The 21254-nt window shown below is 38.9% G+C and overlaps 1 protein-coding gene across 21 annotated transcripts in view; it reads left to right on the plus strand.

Annotated features, from left to right (window-relative positions):
* Positions 1-21254, plus strand: part of LOC112126064 (neurexin-1) — a 1188344-nt gene that overhangs the window by 501193 nt on the left and 665897 nt on the right. For all 21 annotated transcript variants that reach the window (XM_029911748.1, XM_024224457.2, XM_026652579.1 and 18 more), the window contains one exon: positions 10181-10619. In XM_029911748.1, the coding sequence (XP_029767608.1) occupies positions 10181-10619 (439 nt within the window). The remainder of the gene's footprint in view (positions 1-10180; positions 10620-21254) is intronic.

Consider the following 21254-nt stretch of genomic DNA (forward strand, 5'->3'; position numbering starts at 1 on the left):
AACTATGTGTCTAACCTCTGTTGTGTGGTACTTGTCTTATTTCTCTCTTCTCAGCTGGGAGAAAAATGTTAATAGATTTATATATATGACTGCTGTGGTATCTGTTTTTTTATTAGTGAAGGCAGGTCACAGGAGTGCATGTTGCCCTGAAATAGCAAGTGGTGAGGTCTTAGATTCGGGTTGGCTCATTTCACAATCTGGAGCTGTTTCCAAGAAAGCTCAGTCTCCTGGCCAGGCAACTTGTATCCTTGCTGTAGACAGTTCCATTGTGTCTAGGGAAAGAAATTGTTGACTGCATTCCTTATGCTGGAGTTTTAGGTGATCTTGTAGGTGTTCCAGGACCTCATCAATAAGCACCTTGAAGACCGAGGTCTTGAATTGGACATGATACTATCTAGGGAGCCAGCGTAGAGTGAGTGGAGGACAAGTCTGATATGCTTGTCATAGCCTGTGTTGCTGTGGATATGTGCTGCTGTGCTCTGTACTGATTGAAGTTTCCTAAGGGCCAGGTAGATTACATCTCTGTAGTCCATCTGGGTGGTAGTCCATCTTTGTAGTCCATCTGGGTGGTAACTATCACAGTTAGAAAATCTCTGGAACGGATTAAAGACTGCCATTCTCTCGACATGTGCTGAGTCCATTGGCTATGTCACCCACCATCACCAAGATTGGTTTGATGAGAATGATGCTGAGATTCAGGGCCTACTTGATTAGAAAAGAAAAGCTCATTGCATGTGGCAAAATGACATATCACATCAGCAGAAGAAAGAGTCATACAAGCAACTCAAGGATGATGCGCAAAGGAAAATCCGTGACATCAAAAATAAGTGGTGGAGAGAAAAGACCCAGGATATTGAGCTTTATGCTGATAAACATGACATGAGGAGTTTCTTTCAGGAAATAAGGGCCATTTATGGCCCATTGTCCCATGGACCCACACCACTCCAAGACCAAGATGGGTCAACGTTTTTTAAGGACAGTGAAGCCATCAATGCTAGATGGAAGGAGTATTTTGAGCTACTCCTGAACTGTGAGTCAACTGTTTCTGATGTCACTATCGAGTCTATATGTCAATGACATGAAAGAGAATCTCTTGTTGACCCCCTCTCCCCACCCTTGAAGAAGTAACACAACCCATTATGCAAACTAAGAACAACAAGGCAGTAGGGCCAGATGGCATACCAGCTGAAGTCTACAAGTTTGGAGGTAAAGAACTGGTAGGGAAGCTCCATGAACTTTTTCTTCATATCTGGTATAATGAGAAGATTCCAAAAGACTTGAGAAACACTAACATTGTTACAATCTTTAAGAAAGGAGATAAGTCAAAGTGTGGAAACTATCAAGGCATTGTCTTGCTATCTACAGCAGGGAAAATTTTTGCCTGTATCCTCTTAAACTGATTACTTTCCCTGGCTGAGGAAACGTTGCCGGAATCTTGGTGCAGTTTTAGACCATCCTGCAGGACAACCAACCTGATCTTCATTGCCCACCAAATCCAGGAAAAATCTCGGGAGCAAAATCAGGACCTGTACATGACTTTCATCAATTTGACAAAGGCCTTTGACTCTGTCAATCGCTAAGCCCAGTAGAAGGTGCTGGCCAGATTTGGCTGCCCTCCAAAATTTATTAAGGTCCGAAGGCCTCTCCATGATCAGATGACTGCCACAGTTCTGTGTAATGGCCTTGAGATGGAAACTTTCATCATCAAAACTGGGGTTAAGCAAGGATGCGTTGTTGCCCCAACCCTGTTTTCCATCTATTTAGCAGTCATTTTGGTCCTCATTACAGATCATCTCCCCAATGGAATTGACATTCAATACAGAATGGATGGGCAGCACTTTAATCTTCGACGTCTTTGCTCAAAGTCTAAAGTCTTCAGGGCATCCATTACTGATCTTCAGCATGCTGATGATTGTGTCATCTTCGCGCACACTGAGAATGACCTTCAGTCCATACTGGATTTTCTCGCACAAACTTACTGAAGCTTAAGACTCTCACTCAATATTGAGAAGACTAAAGGGTTCTATCAACCTGCTTCAGGCCTTGCACATGACCCACCACAAATCACCATCGAGGGTCAGATTTTGGAGACAGTTGAGCACATTTTGCTACCTGGGTAGCCAACTTTCTCAAAATGCAAAAATCAACAGTGAGATCCAGCACAGGATCCAGTGCTCAAGTGCTTCCTTTGGGAAATTGCTCTGATGCATTTTCACGAACCATGACCTACGACAGGACACCAAGATCCAGGTCTTTAAGACAGTTGTTGTTCCAACACTCCTCTATGGATGCGAAACCTGGGTGACCTATCAACAGCACCTCAAGAGTTTGTAGAGGCATCACCAACGATGCCTCCGCAAGATCGCCGCACTAATGCCAGCATCCTCGCCGAAGCCAATGTCACCAGCATTGACGCAATGATCCTCATGCACCAACTTTGCTGGGTTGGACATTGTGTGCGGATGCCAGACTCTTGCCTCACAAAACAAGCCCTCTACTCTCAGCTCACCAATGGTGGTCAGAGTAAACCCTACAAAGACACATTGAACACGTATCTTAAGAAAACTGATGTGGACATCACAAGCTGGGAAGAGCAAGCCACCAACAGACCCCAATGGCGCCATATCCTCCATCAGGCAGTGGCCCGCTTCGAGAAGAAGCGCCTTGTCCTCTAAGCTGAAAAGAGAGAGAGGAGGAAGGTAAAAGAAATACCTTTCTCACAGCAGGCCGCTGGCCTGCCATAAAATGTCTGTACCTACTGCAGGCAGATTTGTGATTCCAGGATCAGACTCCTGAGTCATCTCAGGACCCATATATAACTCGATGGTAGAGGTCATCCTCAAATCGAGGGATTGCCAATAATCAATCACCATAGTTCAGGGCAATTTTACTTATATTCCCCTTCTGTGGTTCACCAAGGGCACCCATTCTTAGGTTTCTGGATCCCCAGCTGTCACTTCTCTTGGATACATGCACAAGTCTCACTCCATCATGACCAGGGCATTTCCAGATTGAACAGTTCCCTATCTTCTCTATGAATCCCCAGCAAGTCAGATTGTCTACACAGGTCTGCTTTGCTTTTCTCTTGAGAGGTTATAAACAGCATTATTGCCCACAGTTATAAGGTGCAACACAGCTTTACCTATGCAAGCACATATATTCCTAAGGTGAAAGCAATTCAGAGATAACTTATTAAAATAATAAAAGAACTTACACACATGCTAATAACCTTACCAAGGGCACTGGGAGGAGTCAGTCATTCAAACCCACCAAGGCGTTTTTCTGTGGTTACAAGTTCATAACAATTTTGGCTCAGAAAAAGCACATCCATGAATCTGAGAGTTGCTCCTTAATACAGTTTGGGCCTCTGATCTTGTCCTCATGAAACAAGTGGTCAGCAGACAAAGATCCCCTCCTCGGGGCAAAGCTTCAAAAGGCTGAGTTCCTGGATACATTACAGACGGGATACATTAGTAAACACTTCCCCCTGGAGATTTCCTGGGAAACCTACTTAACTTTAAAAGTTCATTCTTGTCCTGCACATTGTTTCAGATAGTCCTTAGAAGCTTGCAACACTTCCCAGGGTTTACATTAGTCATGTCTTCCCCTAGAGAAGTTACATACAATCCTGCAATAATACGTAAACATTTGCATTTTTAATACGAAGAACTTCTAAAAATATTTAAACTTAATTCAATGAAGTTTAACTTAATTCAATAAGATTTGTCCGGGAAATTGCTGTATCTGTCATAGTAACAAAAGCATATATGACTAGTACATACTGCCAGGATGGTACATAGCTGGTAGAGTGTTACTTGCAGATGCTGCTATGTGAGAATTTAGGATAAGCCAAGAATCCAGGAGCACTCCTATGCTGCAAACTGCACTGACATGATTACTTGTGGGTGTGTTTATAAACAGCCTTGGAAACTTCAGTCCCACTAAAAACATGATTATATTTTCCCTTGGATTGAGTCCTCATTTAGAATTATATTTTGAGACTTGTCAGTAGCCAGATTTTAATCTATTTAGTGTGTACCATGCTGATTTTGTATCATCCCTATTTCTTAATCAAAATGTCATATGGTACCAAATCAAATGCATTATAGAAGTCTAAGTATATTACATCAATATTATTACCTTTATCAACCAAACTTGAAACCAAATAAAAAAGGATTTACAATTAATGTGAAAAGTTATTGTCTGCAAACCCATGTTAGTTGCCATTATGTATATTATTCTCTTTTCATTCTTTATTGATAGAGTCTAGTATCAGCCATTCCATCACTTTGCCTGGGATAGATGTGAGGCTGACAGGCATATAATCACCCAGGTCATCTCATTTTCCCTTTTAAAATATTGGCACATGAGCTTTCTTCTAGTGTTCTGGAACTTTCCCAGTGTTCCAAGATTTATTGAAAATCAACATTGAGTCCACAATGCTCCTGAGACAGCTCTTTTAAACTCTGGGATACAAGTTTTCCACACGATCTGATTTTAAAATGTCTAATTTTAATAGCTGCTATTTAACATCCTCCTGTGTTACTATTGTTATGAAAAGTATATCTTCATCTGATTTTTTACTAAATATAGAACAGAAATATCTATGGAATACTGCTTTTTCTGCATTATTATTCACAACTCAATCCTTTCCATCTAGTAACTGTACAAATACCATTGTTAGATTCCTTTGTTCCTAATATAATCTTTAAAAATCTTCCCTTGTCCTTAATTCAACTGACAACTGTTTTTTTTCTTGGGTCTTTTTGCTTCCCTTATCAATTTTATACAATTCCAATCTTCTAATTTATATATTTATATTCACTGCTATCAACTTCCCCTTTTTCATGTGTATGTTTATACGTAACATTTATTACTGCTTTTATTTTCCCTTTAGGTCTGGTTACATTTTTTTTAATTAGCGTGGAATTCATTTGTGATTGTGACATTGAGAGTTTTTGAGACTCTAATAAAATATTCTTAAACAATTCCCAATTATCATTTTCATTTTCTGTTTTAATTTTTTCCCTGTTGATTTGGCTTATAATTGTCCTCAGTGTTGTGGAATTGGCCCTTTTAAAACACCAAGTATACTTTTTCATGTCATCCTCATTTGTTGTGTGTGATCAAAATAATCATATCATGATCACATACATCTAAGGAATCACTCATTTCAGTTCTGTGATCAGTTCCTCTTTATTGGTTAAGATGAGGTCTAATATAAAATTCCTTCATGTTCGATGCTACATTTTTTTGAATTAGGAAATTGTCATCTATAATCTTTAGAAATTCTGAGGATGTTTCAATACTGGCAGCTTTAGATCTCCAGTATATGTCACATGGGTTGTAATTCTCTATAACAACAGAGTTCCCCTCCCCCCCATAATAGATAGATGCTTAAGGAGTCAGTTACCTTTTTTCTCTAGTATGATGTGGTGGTCTTCAGCAGACACCAATAGTACCCATCTATCTCTTAGGAGATGGATCCATAAACAGTCAAGACCATTTGCATCTGAGTTGTCAGTGTCTAAGGATATGCCTGCACTGCAATAAAACACTGCAGCTGGCCCATGTCAACTGACTGAGGCTCGTGAGGCTTGGCTGTGGGGCTATAAAATTGCAGTGCAGATATCCAGGCTTGGGCTGAAGCCTGTGCTCTGGGACCACAGCTGGCCTCAAGCCCAAGCCCGGATATATAGACTGCAATTTTATAGTCCTGCAGTCTGAGCCCCATGAATCTGAGTCAGCTGACACAGGCCAGACGCAGGTGTTTTATTACAGTTTAGACATATCCTCAGAAACAGATAAAGCCATTTTTTACATAGTGCCCTATCCTTCTCCCCTTTTGCCATCTCAGTCCTTCCTAAAAAGACTATAACATTGATTTTAACATTTTAGTCATGTGGATCTTCCCATCAATTTTCAGTAATATCAAATAGATTGAATTTATGCTCTCAAATGAGCAATTCCAGTTCCTCTTGTTAATTACCCACACTTCTTAGCATTGGAATATAGGCAATTAGGTTTTTTTTCTCTTCATGGCCCTGATTTACTTGATTAATTTTTGTTCCCAACATCTTGATTTAGTTATGAGTGTTCATTGGTTCCCCCTTTTCACCATCCCCTTTTGTTGTTAAACACCCTGCTGTCTAGTCTAGCCTGCTGTCTCCTAGAAAATTGGTTCCCCTTCTACTGTGATGAAGTTCATCCAAACTATAAAGCCCACTCCCTCCCCCGAGGAAGGTGGGTCAGTGTTCCACTAAACTATGTTACACCACTTACCTAGCCAGTGGTTCACTTCCAGAATCTCCAAGAAGATCACTTGGACCTTCTGCATCCCTCTGAGTTCCCTTAAGCCATCTAAAATCTGTGAAGTAGTGTCATTAGTTCCAATATGTTCCATCTCCAATGGATCTTTTCCCATCAACTTCCAGTCTTAGAGTCACATTTCATGCCTTGGCTTCAGGAAGAGAGCATACCACTCTGGTGTCCCCTTGCAAAGTGTTGTTTCAATTCTTCTTACAATAGAATTCCCAACAAGGACAGTCTGTCTGTCTTGCATAGTTGGTGATCTCTTTGTGGGCATGCTAAGCATCCCTCCGCAGGTGTGTCCCATACAAGCTCTCCATTTCATTGGACCAGTGAATCTTCACAGATATTTTTGAGACAAGGTAGGCAAGGTAATATCTTAAGGTAACAGAAGTTGGTCCAATAAAAATATTACCTCATCCACCTGGTGTATCTAATATCCTGGGACCAACATGGCTACAACACTGCAAACAACAAGAGATATTTTGGGCTGTTTTCACACTAAGAATATAACAATTGGATACTTCTCCTCCTCTTGCCTCTGGTGGCTATGAACTGCCAGGCCTCGTCTTTGGTGCCCATGCTCTCTGGTTCCTCGGTGGACAGTTCTTTTCTCTCTTGAATCTAGCATGGTAATGCTTGCTCTTTCTGCTAGTGCAAGATTTCCTCAAGCTCTCTGATAGTCTGCAGTGTCTGTACTTGTCCTTCCAGAGCACAAATCTTTTCTTCCAGCACAGCCACCAGCTTGCACTTCATACAGAGGAATTCCCTTCTAGCAGGGAAGATATCATGTCACATCTGTTGCAGGACACAACCACTGTTCTGTCACTGACCATCACAGTACTGATCACAGAACAATACCTAGAAAGGGAGCCTCTCACACTCCTTCTCCACACTCCCCTGTTTGCCAATCCCATTGCCCACTCAGGAGTTTGCCTAGTAACTTCATTGGAGTTGACACTGATTAACACTAGGGTAAGATAAGATTCAGGCCTATTTAATGTCTGCATATGTATAGTAAAGACTATTTTTTTCTCTCTATGGACCCATTCTAAGACGGGCTGAGCACCTTCAGCTCCAATGGGAAGAAGCAGCACCGTATAGAACTGTACCCAGTGAGAAAGAGGGGGAGAGATTTATTGTTAGTTTTTAGGACTATATTTTAATATGGTGGAATATGTTCCACCATTATTTATTATAAAACTGTCTGGTCATATCCTCCGCTGGCGTAAATTGTAATTTCTCCATTTAAATTAATGGAGTTCCAATGATTATACCAGCTGAGGATCTGGGCCTCACATTTTTAATATATGTTTATATTTGGAGACTATTTTACAACAGACACTCCTGAGATGTGTCATCTACAATATGTCTACCTTTGATCTAGGCTCATAACTCCCAACTTGAGGAGAGGCACCCATGCCAGGTCTGGTCAAGCTAGTGCTCTAGAACTAGAGGGTAGCCACAACAGCACAAACAAGAGGAGGGGCGAGCTGCCAACTACATACCTATCTGAGACTCAAGGCAGCTCACCCCTCCTGCCATTCATGCCAGCACAGCTATGCTCTATTTATTAACACACGAGCTCAATCAGAGCTAGTGCAGCTATGTCTCCTTTCGTTGGAAATTATACTCCTATCTCAAAGTGTAGCCATACCCTTAGAAACACAAAATGTTAGGGGGCTAAAGAGAGATTTCAACTTTACTGGGACCCTCAATTAATGATGTTTCAGAGCCAGGCATTTACTGTGCATTATTGATTAATTTTATTGATTGTTTAACATGATCCCAAATGCCCATTAGTGGAGAGACTTGCATATACAGCAGTCACGTTATTCAGAACACAGAAAGAACACCTCTACCAGAATATGTTGATAAACTGTATGACAGCAGTGGTTTTATTGCTTAGAAAATCACTTGTGTGGCCAGCTTTTCCTGGGGGTGGAGTAAAACAAATGTGTGATATGGAACAGAAGCATTTGAAATGCAGGTTGATTAAATTAAAAACAAATACTGTCTTTCAGTTTTATCCAATAATCTTCAGCCAGACTTTGATGTTGGGGAAATTCAGCAGCATGGCATCCAGTCATACTGTCTGTGATTGTCCTTGCTTCAGTCTTTTCTCTGATATTGGCGTCCCAATTGTATTGCTTCATGATCAACACAGATGCTATTATCCCCAATTCCTAGAACAAGGCAAAAATGTGTTAACGTATGGGAAAAAATGTTACAAAGTGATATCTGACCTTGAAAGATTTTGTATACAGGAGTACAAGACTTAAGAAAGTAATAAAGAGCTTAGGGGAGCAAGAAACCTAATACTTCAGTGACATCAGCAAAATGGCTGCACACAGAAGGCTATTCAACAATCAAGTACACAAAAGCTAATTTGCCACAGATAGCACAAATTCTGTGCAGATTCTTTTAGATTATTTGAATTAACTGTAGGGATATTTTTAGAGCAATGCTGTTTGATTTAATTCAAGCTAGTGTTAGTGTTAGTTAATGAAAAGAGCTACTTCATATATTATATAGATATAGATATATATAAATAAGGTTACAGATAATAGCCAACATGAATTTGTCAAAAACAAATAATGCCGAAACAACCTAATTTCATTCTTTGACATGGTTGCTGGCCTAGTGGAAAAGGGGGAAGCTGTAGATGTGATTTATCTTGATTTAAAGTAAGGCTTTTCAGACAGTCCCACATGACATTCTCCCAAGCAACATAGGAAAATGTGGTCTAAAATTACTATAAGGTGGATAAATTTTTTTGAAAGATTGTACTTGAAAAGTAGTTATGAATGGCTAGCTGTCATACTGGGAGGATGCATCTAGGGGGTCTCACAGGGGTCTTTTCCTGGGTCCAGTGCTTTTTAATTTGGATAATGGAGTGGAGAGTATGCATATAAAATTTGCAGATGATGCCAACCTGGGAGGGGTTATTAACACCTTGGAGAAGAGGATTGGAATTCAAAACAACCTTGACAAATCTGAGAATTGGTCTGATATCAACAACTTGTAATTAAATAAACACGTGTAAAGTACTGCACTTCGGAAGGTAAAATCAAATGCACAAATACAAAACAGGGAATAATTGGCTAAGCAGTAGTACTGCTGAAAAGGATCTGTGATTATAGTGAATCATATTGAATATAAGCCAACAATGTGATGCAGTTGTGAAAAAAGCTGATATCTCTCTGGGGTGTGTTAATAGGAGTTGACATATGTAAGATGCGGAAGGTAATTGTCCTGCTCTATCAGCACTGTTGAGGCCTCAGCTGGAGTACTGTGTCCCAGTTTTGAGTGCCACATTGTAAGAAAAAATTGGAGAGAGTCCAGTGGAGAGCAACTAAACTGATAAAAGGTTTCAAAAACCTGGGCATATTTAGTGTTGAGAAAAGACAGGGGAAACCTGGTAAGTCTTCAGATATGTTAATGGCTGTTACAAAGAGGACTATGTCCAATGCAGGTAGGACAAGAAGTAATCTCTTTAATTTGCAGCTAGTAAGATATAGGTTAGGTATTAGGGAAAACTGTCCAACAATAAGGATAGCTAAACACTGAATAGACTTCCAAGGGTGGTTTCGGAATCCCCATCATTGGAGATGTTTAAGAACAGGTTAGCCAAACACCTGTTAGGGATTGTCTAGGTATACTTGGTCCTCCCTCAGTGCAATGGCTGGACTAGATGACTTCTCAAGGTCTCTTCCAGCTCTACATTTCTATGATTGTATATATTTGTACATTCTCGTATATTAAATAGCATCCATTATTAGCAACTGATATGCTTGAACCTATTGAGGGTTATGTTTGATTGGTTAATACTGTTAATTCTACCATTGTAACCACTGTGCTTTGTTTGCAGGTTGTATATAAAAATAATGATGTCAGACTGGAGTTATCTCGACTTGCCAAGCAAGGAGACCCTAAAATGAAGATTCATGGAGTTGTAGCATTTAAATGTGAGAATGTTGCAACCTTGGATCCAATCACATTTGAAACACCAGAGTCTTTCATCTCTTTGCCAAAGTGGAATGCCAAGAAAACAGGGTCAATATCATTTGACTTTCGCACAACTGAGCCAAATGGACTGATTCTTTTCAGTCATGGAAAACCAAGGCATCAGAAAGATGCCAAACACCCACAAATGGTAAAGGTTGACTTTTTTGCCATTGAGATGCTTGATGGTTACCTTTACCTGCTGTTAGACATGGGATCGGGTACTATTAAAATAAAAGCCTTGCAAAAGAAGGTGAATGATGGAGAGTGGTACCATGTGGACTTTCAGCGGGATGGACGGTCAGGTAAATTTCTTTGAATAGCTTCTTCTTCTTTTCTTTTTTCTGTTTAAAAACATCAGGAAGATTTGAGAGTTGTAATTATATGGTGTTTTTTACTGTTGAAGTTACACATCATCAGCTAAATAAGGGAGGTATAATGAATTATTATTGTCAGGTATTAAAACTCAAAACACAAATGATTTCCAGAGAACAGTATGTTATGTGAACATTTACTGGGTAATCAAGTACTAAATCTTGCAAGTCAATGTATCATGTACTTCCAAAAAACAGTAAAAACAACAAAAATAAACCACCAAACAGAGCGCCCTGTACTCCTGATAATGACTTACATCATCATATTTGTAAAAGGAGCTGAAGTGGCAAATTGCAAGTTTAAAAAAAACAACAGCAACAAAAACCACAACACACTAGAAAATTGTAAGTAATCTCCTGCATAGTAAAAGTGAATACTGTGCCCAGAGAAACAACCAAACCCTTCTAATGAAGTCAGTGAACTTCTGCATAATTAATATGAATGCTAATGAATCATGATCAAAACATGGCATTATATGTGGAGCTAAGAAAATAATTGATTTGTTTTCTGTTTGGTGGCTGAACAGAAAATATGAAAACAAAATTGGTTTGTTTTGAAATGAAACTGAATTTTTTAATTTTTTCTTGCAGAAATGAAAAACCAGAAAAAAATTGTTTAGGTCAAACAAAATGTTTGACTGTGAATTTGAAACTGTTTTGACATTTTCTAAACAAACCATTGCAACTTTTCTTAAATATTGTTTTTTGGGGGACTTTTTCAGCTGAAACTATTCAACAAATGCAACCTGAATTCGTGAATAGATTTGTTGTCCTGAAAAATGCATTTTTCAGCAAACTTACTACTTGCTGAAAAAATTCCACCCAGTTCTAATTGTATACTAGCAAAAGTGGAAATATTTGACTAGTGGCCATTGAAACCAACATGAGTAATTAGGTTTAATAATTACTCTTACTGTTAGTAATAAAACATCAGCTGCCCCTAACTCTGCAGTAAAATGTCAAGTCACACAGGACATGTCTATGTTGCAACTAACACTTGTTGCTGGCCCATGTCAGCTGACTCAGGCTGGACTGCAGAGCTATAAAACTGCAGTGTAGACATCCAGGCTGTGAGATCGCACCCAAATCAACTGATATGGGCCAGCCATGGATGTTTAACTGCAGTGTAGACACATCCATGCCTTAATGTGTTAGCTAGTGAAACCTTTTTACATTCCAGTTGCATTTGGTTTAATACAAGTTGACTTCAGGAATTGATTCAGGGGACTGTTTAAGGACTTCTATAGTTCCTCTTATAACTCCTATGTAAAGGTTCATGCCAAGATTCTTCTAAGAATAAAACAGAATCTAGAAGGTTTTAAAAAAAATTCCTAAGAAATAACGTACATCACAGCAGTAAATAATAAGGCTATAATTCATTCAGCCAGGGAATTCTTGTGATGTATTCCACAAGAGCATTCTTAAATGATCTGTGGTTTATCTACATAACTAAAACAGCTAAATGGCACTACATTGTTAATTTATGTACACTTCAAAGGTGTATTATTTAACCTCCATAGTTGAAAACCTACTGTATACCTCTTCTATTTCTCCCTCTGTATCTTGGGTTCCTTTGTTTTTTAACTTCCAGGTTTCTGGTTTATCTTTCTTCCTTCTCCTTATCTGGCATTATTATTTACTGTACATTCCAAAAGCTATATGATTTTAGCATAGATTATTCATTTGCTTGTTATGAAACTATACTTTGGGCTGGTCTTGGAGATGTACTGACAGCTCCCAAATTCAGTGGTAATTAAGACACTTATCTTGCAGGAGACTCTCAACAGTGTATAGGATGAGACCTCTGCTGAAAAAGTAATGATATACTTTAGGGCCAGGTTTTCCAAACAAAGCCTGCCTTTTAGTGTTCCCAATTTTCCAATACAATTTACTTAATTCAGATGGCTGAAAAACTAATTACACCTGTAAATCAGATATTAGATAGTCCAGTGACCTAAACTGGAGCTACATAATTGCAGGTGTAAAAAGGGAAGGACCCAAAATTTAATTTAACTTAACCTACCCTGGGGTTCCAGATATAATTATGAAAAATAACTATATGGTTCCTGAGTTCTAGTGGGTTGCAACATGAACTATAGAAAGGTTGATTTTCTGGATGTCTCATCTCACTTAGTTATTTACTCCTCATGAGGTAACAAATCTGCCCAAAACCCTCAACTATGATTGAACATCCAGTGGTAATCATATTATTTACAATGTGATCTTCATTTTGTATCTTCTCTTCTTAGATACTTCTTCAGGGATTGACCTAGATACAATCTGTCCCTGGGACAATTCTGAGAAGTGGAGGTTATTGCTACAATCAGAGTCAGTTCTATTCAGAAAATGAATGCAGTGTAGTTGGTTACATTTGAAGATATGCCCCTAAATGTTCATAGTTGTACAAGACTTTGGCCCACAATTTTTTTTAAGGAACTGTGAGGCTAAACTCAGGGTAAATCTCTGGAAAATGTTGGTGAGTTTTAAGTATCTAGGTTACTTTCAGGGATGATATATACCAAAGAGTTTGAAGACCAATGTGTACACCACCATTTGTTTGCAAACATTTAGCCATGAATAATTTTACTGTAGTGTTTATTGTTAGCACTTGAATATTATGTACTACTTTTAAGCAAAACTTCTAAAGTTAATTTAGATGGAGGCATGAATACTTTAAATGTCTTTTATAGGTTGCTTTTCTCTTTGAAGAATAACAGTGATTTGCCCTAAGTCATGCACTGATAGATAGGGATGGATAAACAGAAATGGGTAAAATTAGCAGGGTGGATTTGATTTATATCAAATTGATTTAAATCATGATTTAAATCACTAGTCAGGAAGACTCAATTTAATCATGCATTTCTATATAAAAGTCCATTCTTGTTGGTTGTTATAACCTTAATACATATTCTTCACAACTCATAGATAGATGTAGGATTCATTATTAGAAGGTACACACTATACATTTTAATGTGATTTTCAGATTAGTTTTACAGCTATATCTTAAAATGAATGATTGTTTGGTTATTTCATTTACCAAAGGTAATTGAAGCAGATATTTATGAAGTCATTAGGAGGTGAACTATCTCCAGTTCAACAGGTTAATCATTAATATTTGGAGGATTTTCTCGCCATGCTGTATTAGGAGGAGAATATCACCATACATTTAAATTGTTTTATTTAACTAAAACAACAATCTTATGTATTCTGGATTTTTTCTTCAACAGCAAACATATAATATTTTAACAAAACAAGCATATGAATTTTTGAATTTAGTTAAATATTCATTTTTTTAAAAAATCAGGTTTGTTTTAGTTTTTTTTTTTTAACTAAAATGGTTAAATGCAATATTTAAAAAAAATATTAAATCGACTATGTCAGCCAGGTCAACTTGAGAAACTTAAAATATTGGCTTCTGCAGCTAACTCAGTCGTCTTCACCTTCATGTTCCTGTTTGTTCATAATCTGGAAAAGAAAAACAAGCTTTCCTGCTTTTTCAGGTCCCAAATGATTTCATAATTTGGAATGAATTAGTCCAAAGGAAGAAAATATTCTTTCTACACTGGTACAAGAAGCTACTGCTGTTAAAAGTGAGATTATCACTTCAACAGTCTCTGAATCCAAGTGATTAAATGACTTCCACCAGTTCACTGGTGTGACTTTCTTTAAAACATCACCAGCAAACATATATTTCTTGAATGGTGCCCCTTAGCTCTGAAGTTTATTATTGTTGGCATTACGGAGGGATGATTGCTGGATGTCCATGTCATAGCCAACTCCTCTTCTTCAGCAGTTAAGTTTTGACCCTGGTTCCGAGTATTGAGAATATTTCCAAGAAAATGAGCTGGAGATAGTGCTTGTCCCATTCATTTTTTTAATGCCTGTAATTTAACTCTGTCATTGCATATTTTTAAGATCTCACTCAGTTCCATCCAAATTTCAACAGCATCAGCAATAAAACAGCTATTTCCCTGCATTTTGTTCAAGGCTACAGAAATAGGCTTCAGGGTACTCAGCATGTGTTCAACATCTCTCTTAAGCCCAATGTTGAGAACTTTGGCTGTGACAGTGCCATCTATTTTTTCATGATTTTGTTCACAAACTGTCATCAGATTAGGTCAGTTCTTGATATAGTGCTCAAAACAGTCCACGACTGAGTTCCATCACATGTCTTGTGGGAGAGTTAGCTTGGTTCCTCCCACTTTTTTTCAGAACAGCTGCTGCAAAGTGGCTGTTACTGAAGGATTTTGCAATTTCAACAACATTAGCCTTTATTTCTGGAACACTGGAGTCTTTGGCTAGGAGGTGCATCAAATGAGCACTGCAACCGTATGTTATTAGCTTGGGACTTTCTTCACTCTCTTCTAAATAATTTCTTCTCATCTTGGATATATTTGGAGCATTGTCTGTGACCAAGCTGCATACTAGACATTTTAATTTTTTTTCACAGTTTGTTATAGCTTTTACTGCTACTTCTTGTAAGTATTCTGCTATATGTGCATTTCCTGATGTATCAATTGTTTCTGTAAGGAAGACATTCCCTTCTTCTGTTGTCATACAAGCACATACAAGAGGATCATTGTGGACATTGCGCTACCCATCAAGACTCATGTTAACAATTTTACCCTCTAGACCTTTTGCACACTGCCCAATTTCTCTTTCGTACACTTTATCCAGCAATTTACTTGCGACATCTCTGTTGGGAGGACTGTATCATGGTCGTAATGACTGAACCATGTTAATGAAGTGTGGGTTCTCAATCATACAGAAAGGAGAGTTTGTTGCATAAACAAACTAGGCAATTTTTTCATCAATTACCTCTTTTTGCAATTTGCTGGTAAACAAAATAAGTCAATGCAGTTATTTAATTATCATTACCATACTTCTCATTTAGTATTACTCATTGCATTCACTGACACTCAGTACTACTTTAAAGGTGAAATTGTAAAAGGAAGATCTGCCCATTTCAGATATTTATTTTTTATCACAACTGAATCTAAAATGATAGTACCATGGAGTAACAACTATATTTTTTGCTCAAACATGAGAATTCAAGAATAGTCCGGAAGGAAGACAGGCAGTCCTTAAGAAAGAAGTATGAAATAAAAAAAGTTGACCAACCTGAAGATCCTGCATGTTCAGACATGTTCCTTTCATCATCTTTAACGCAGCTTCCCCCTGAGAAGGAACACTTCTCATGATGTTGTTTCATTTGGGCAACCAGGACTTGCATTTCTTTGTTGCACTGTTTGCATTTTGCACACATGCCTGTCTTACTCACAGGTAGAGGAACTTCTTTAAAATATTCCCAAACTGGGTCTCTTTTACGGCCCGCTGCCATTATAGGTTTTCCCTTCTAGTGAGATAATGGTATGGTAGATCTCACATCAATGAAGGTGACACTCAGAAAGACCTCAAGACTTCTGGAATATGCTGGGCAAACAGTTTAACTTTTGTTTCTACTGCCTGCCCCTCCCTTCTCACATTTATCTACAGACTTCTTCTCCTTGTCCAGATCTATTTCACCCCAACAATCTTCTATTCCTTGAACTTTTTGAAACTTTGCACTTTTAGAGAGAGGTAAGGGCAGGGCCGGCTCTAGGATTTTTGCCGCCCTAGGCAAAAACAATTTTGGCCGCCCCCCGCCCCATTTTTTAATTACCCGCCCCAACTCCGCCCCTTCCCCAAAACCCCAGCCCTGCCTCCTCCCCCAGGCTCTCAAGCCTGGGGGGGGGAGCAGCGGCGCGCGAAACAGCTGTTTTGCGCACCGCGGCCACTTGGGATCTCCCCCTCCCTCCCAGGTTTGAGAGCCTGGGAGGGAGGGAGGGGGAGACTCCGAGTGGCCGCGGCTTTTTCGCGCGCCGCGGCCGCTCGGGATCTCCCCCTTCCTCCCAGGCAGCAGCAGCGGAGGTGAGCTAGGGCGGCTGCGGCACATTTTTAGGGGCGGCATTCTGGCGCCGGCCATGCCGCCCCTAAAAATGTGCCGCCCCAAGCACCAGCTTGTTTTGCTGGTGCCTAGAGCCGGCCCTGGGTAAGGGATTGACTCTGTGTACACAAATTTGCAGAGAGACAATAGAGTTGGGGTCTGTGATTTCTCACCTCTATATATTATTTATTTATTTATTTGTTTATTTAAAAAACATTTTTGCTGTTAACAAGCTGGAGACACAAATCTACAGTTTGAGAACTGCAAAACTAAGCATTTCCGATAGTATCTTCTAGACTGAGCACTGAGTCCCATTGGGTAGATAGAAAGATTAATTTAAATAATCTATACAGAAGTCCCTGGAATCCATAAGATTGGGTCCCTAATCCATGAACTATTGCAACTAATTTACAAAACTTTTCTTAAACATTACATGAATATATTGTCTCATACTATAGAATTAGAATTTATAATCCCTATTCCATGATAAGATATCTTTGAGCTATAATGTATCTTAATTAAAACTCTTTTGATAGGTTTTTTTCCTCAAAAAGCATTTTATCAAAAAAATCCTATTTGAATAAAAAAAATCTATTTTTTTTATTTAAAAAAAAAATTGTTGATTTTATCCACCCTGAAAATTAGTACTATACTGAACTTTCATCTAAAACCTGAACCCAACACAAATGGGTTTGAATATGTTTGGCTAATATTTACAGTGGGAAAAGTACTGAAATTCTCACTCTGTTTTTACATAGGCAATTCTGTCATCTAATCTAATGGGAGTATTGCCTAAATAATGGCTGAATAAGGACCACAGAATTTGCATCAGAAAAAAACATTTGATTAACATAAAAATAAGTTGTGTGTTCCTCTTTTTCTTCTGACTGCAAAGGAAAGTACCAAAATATTCTGAGCTAGATTCTGCCTCCTATCGTGTTTGGTCGTGTCTTACACAACTCCTCACTATTACACACTCAGTGTGAGTAATCATGGCAGAATCTATGAGGGGGGCATCTTCTGCAATAAAGCTATTCCAGCCAAAACCAGGAATACTGGAAATCTCCTGAGAGACTGATCTTTTGAGATCTCCAACTTATTAGCTACTTATCTGAGCCGATCACTGCTAACATGACATCTTTTAAATTTGTGCTCCATCTTCATGAATAAGTAGCTCAAGTACCATATTTGCTGCTAAATAATGTTCCATGTTTTGCAATCTTTTATTCTTACATTTCTCTAGCTTTCAAATCCAAAACAGAGTGGTGCCCACTGATAATAGAAAGCTGTGATGCTTCTCAAGGAGCGTGGCTAATTTCCTTGACTTCAGTATTAGCAGGATCAGCAAGTGCTTTGATTTATTTTCTGGTCTTTGCTCTCTTCCTGATTTTCAGCCACAGGAAACATCCACTCTAAGCTGCAGCAACAACAACTATCACCTTTCTGTCATCTAGCTAGCCTTGTTTGGCCACAGCTGTTACCAGACTACCAGATAATATTCAATATTGCACTCTGAGAGTGCGATATAAGATAACCAGAATAGCCTAGCCTTTTCTTAGATTTTCACTATCTGCCAATAAACAGCTATGAGAGTTTCACATTGTAACTTAATAGACTACGTAAGGTAAGTATAGAGATCAAGGTAGCTGCACCAGCTGCAGTTACAATCTCAGTATTTTACTGATCACAATTGATGAGACAAGGTTTAGAAATATGTCTGTGCATGGATGTCTTAGTTTCTTGTAAACAGACTTATAAAAACTAAATTGCTGAGATAATGAATATGATTGAAGAGGCTCATTAACAGATACCTAAGGGAAATGTTTGGCTGTTCAGCTGTTACAGTACTGCCAACTTTGCAATAAAAGAAGTAGGAACATACCATGAAACAGCTGCAAAAGTCTTTGCCCACAGTGGTTTTTGTGACATATTAGGGCTAGGTTAATAACTGATTTGTGAGGCCTGAGTATTGTTTAAATTTTTGTTAAGCTGTTTGCCATACTCAAGGATAACCTCACAAGCATTTTTTTAGCAAACTGCTATTCTTTAGAAATCATCATTACACATTAAAATCAGATAGAGAATGTATCATTCTTGTCAGCCTTCAGTGGTGTACAGCGCTGTAAAACAGATTGTATCAGCAGTTATGCATGGGTAAGCCAGCATTTAAGGGCTAAAAAGTCACTGATATTTTGAATTAAAGTCATAGTTCGAGTTTAGGCCTAGAAATTATCACGTGTATGTTTGTGTGTGTGTGAGAGAGTGAGAGAGAGAGAGAGAGAGCGCACGCACATGGATCTCACCAGAGCATATAATTAGAGGTTTACTGTAATCAGTCTTTCACTGCAAGCAGCACTTCCTAGATAGACATTACAAGCCCTGTTGTTTGGTGCTTATATATAAAAATATGTATAATATAATAGACCATTCATGAATCATCACACTTATTCCTGATTAAATAAGTATTTGAATTTCCTTATTTGAAGTGTTGGATTGTCCTGGTGCTCCAAAGATAAACAATCCTAATTAGTCTTCCATTCATTCAAGTAGTGTTCTGGGTTGGTACTGTACATGTGATTGTTTATCCATAAAGTAGTAAAAAAAAACCCAAATTCTGCCCTCAGATAATCCATACAGTACCTGACTGGGTGTCCCATTGTTAGAGATCCAACAGGTCATAGCAAGAGCCTAAAAGATGGACTTGCTTCCAGGTGATATTGGGGAAAAGAAATACTTCTTTATTAAGATTCTGAAGTTAAATTCATTGATCAAGGATCAGTACTCTGAGTCAGATCAATCCCTGAAGCACACTTAGTGCAGTCCTTAACTAGGCCTTCCCTTTCCTCTCTAAGGCCTGGTCTACACTACGGGATTAATTCGTATTTAGCAGCGTTAATCCGAATTAACTCTTCACCCGTCCACACTACAGAGCCAGTTAATTCGAATTAAAGGGCCCTTTAAATCGATTTCTGTACTCCACCTCGACGAACGGAGTAGAGCCTAAATCGATTTTGTTAATTCGAATTAGGGTTAGTGTGGCCGCACACCACCGAATTACTGTGGTTAAAAACCGAATTAAGGTGCTTAGTGTGGCCGCGCACAATCGAATTTATACAACCTGTTTCCCAAATTCGAATTATCTAAATTCGGATTAATCCTGTAGTGTAGACATACCCTAAGACCCAAAAGTCAATCAAAAAGTTTTTAAGCAGTTTTCCCTCTAGATTTTCCTTGCCTCAGGGAGATATGGAGAATCTTTTCCACTCACCAGGTGGTCAAGCAGTCTGTGAAAGAAGCCACCTTTTCCCTTGGGTGCTCACTGTCTCATCATTGGCTGTATTAATATTTATTTGTTTTATATCACTCTAGCAGTGAGGTGCCCTGCTCATGGACCCAGAGCTCATTGTGCTAGGCACTGTACAAACATAGAACAAAAATCTAATCTAATGCTGTAGTTTCTCAGCTCTGCACATCCATTTTCCTCTAAGACATCCCTTCCACCTTCCCACTAAAACAGTTTTTCTTCTGCCATTCTGGCAAAAGCATCTGCCTACATCTCTAGGTTGAAATTATAAAGCTATGCTGCAACATATTGGCAATGTAGCTGAAGAACTCCTCTCTCAAGCTCTGCAAAATAAGGAGAGCTCCAAAGGCATGGTATAAAAATGGAGTAAACCCAAGATCACATAGATAACTATTTCTCCCATGACGGATTTGTGCTTCTTTTTTTAGAATCATTGAATGTTATAATTTCCATAAGATCTCAAAGAGCTGCCACTGATCATCTAAATTTTGTGCAGTGTCATAAGTTTTGATGAAAAATTGGTCCGTCTGTCAGCCAAGATATCATAAGAACATAAAAACGGCCATATTGGGTCAGACCAAAGATCCATCTAGCCCAGTATCTTGTCTTCTGACAGTGACCAATGCCAGGTGCCCCAGAGACCAGCTTGGCTTAACAGTGAAATCTTCAGTGAGCTTAAACTCAACAAGGAAGCTTGCAAGAAGTGGAAATTTGGACAGATGACTAGGGAGGAGTAGAAAAATATTGCTCGACCATGCAGGGGTGTAATCAGGAAGGCCAAGGCACAATTGGAGTTGCAGCTAGCAAGCCATATGAAGGGTAACAAGAAGGGTTACTACAGGTATGTTAGCAACAAGAAGAAGGTCAGGGAAAGTGTGGGACCCTTACTGAATGAGGGAGGCAACCCTAGTGACAGATGATATGGAAAAAGCTGAAATACTCAATGCTTTTTTTGCCTCAGTATTCACAGACAAGGTCAGCTCACAGACTGCTGCACTGGGCAGCACAGTATGGGGAGGAGGTGAGCAGCCCTCAGTGGTGAAAGAACAAGTTAAGCACTATTTAGAAAAACTGGACATGCACAAGTCCATGGGTCCAGATCTAATGCATCTAAGGGTGCTGAGCGAGTTGACTGATGTAATTGCAGAGCCATTGGCCATTATCTTTGAAAATTTGTGGCTATCAGTGGAGGTTCCAGATGATTAGGAAAAGGCAAATATAGTGCTCATATTTTAAGGGAAGAAAGAGAACCCAAGGAACTACAGCCTCACGTCATATCCTGGCAAAATTATGGAGCAGGTCCTCAAGGAATCCATTTTGAAGCACTTGGAGGAGA

Source organism: Terrapene carolina, unplaced genomic scaffold (assembly GCF_002925995.2).
Source record: "Terrapene carolina triunguis isolate 2854851 unplaced genomic scaffold, T_m_triunguis-2.0 Scaffold121, whole genome shotgun sequence".
NCBI classification, from domain to species: Eukaryota; Metazoa; Chordata; order Testudines; family Emydidae; genus Terrapene; species Terrapene triunguis.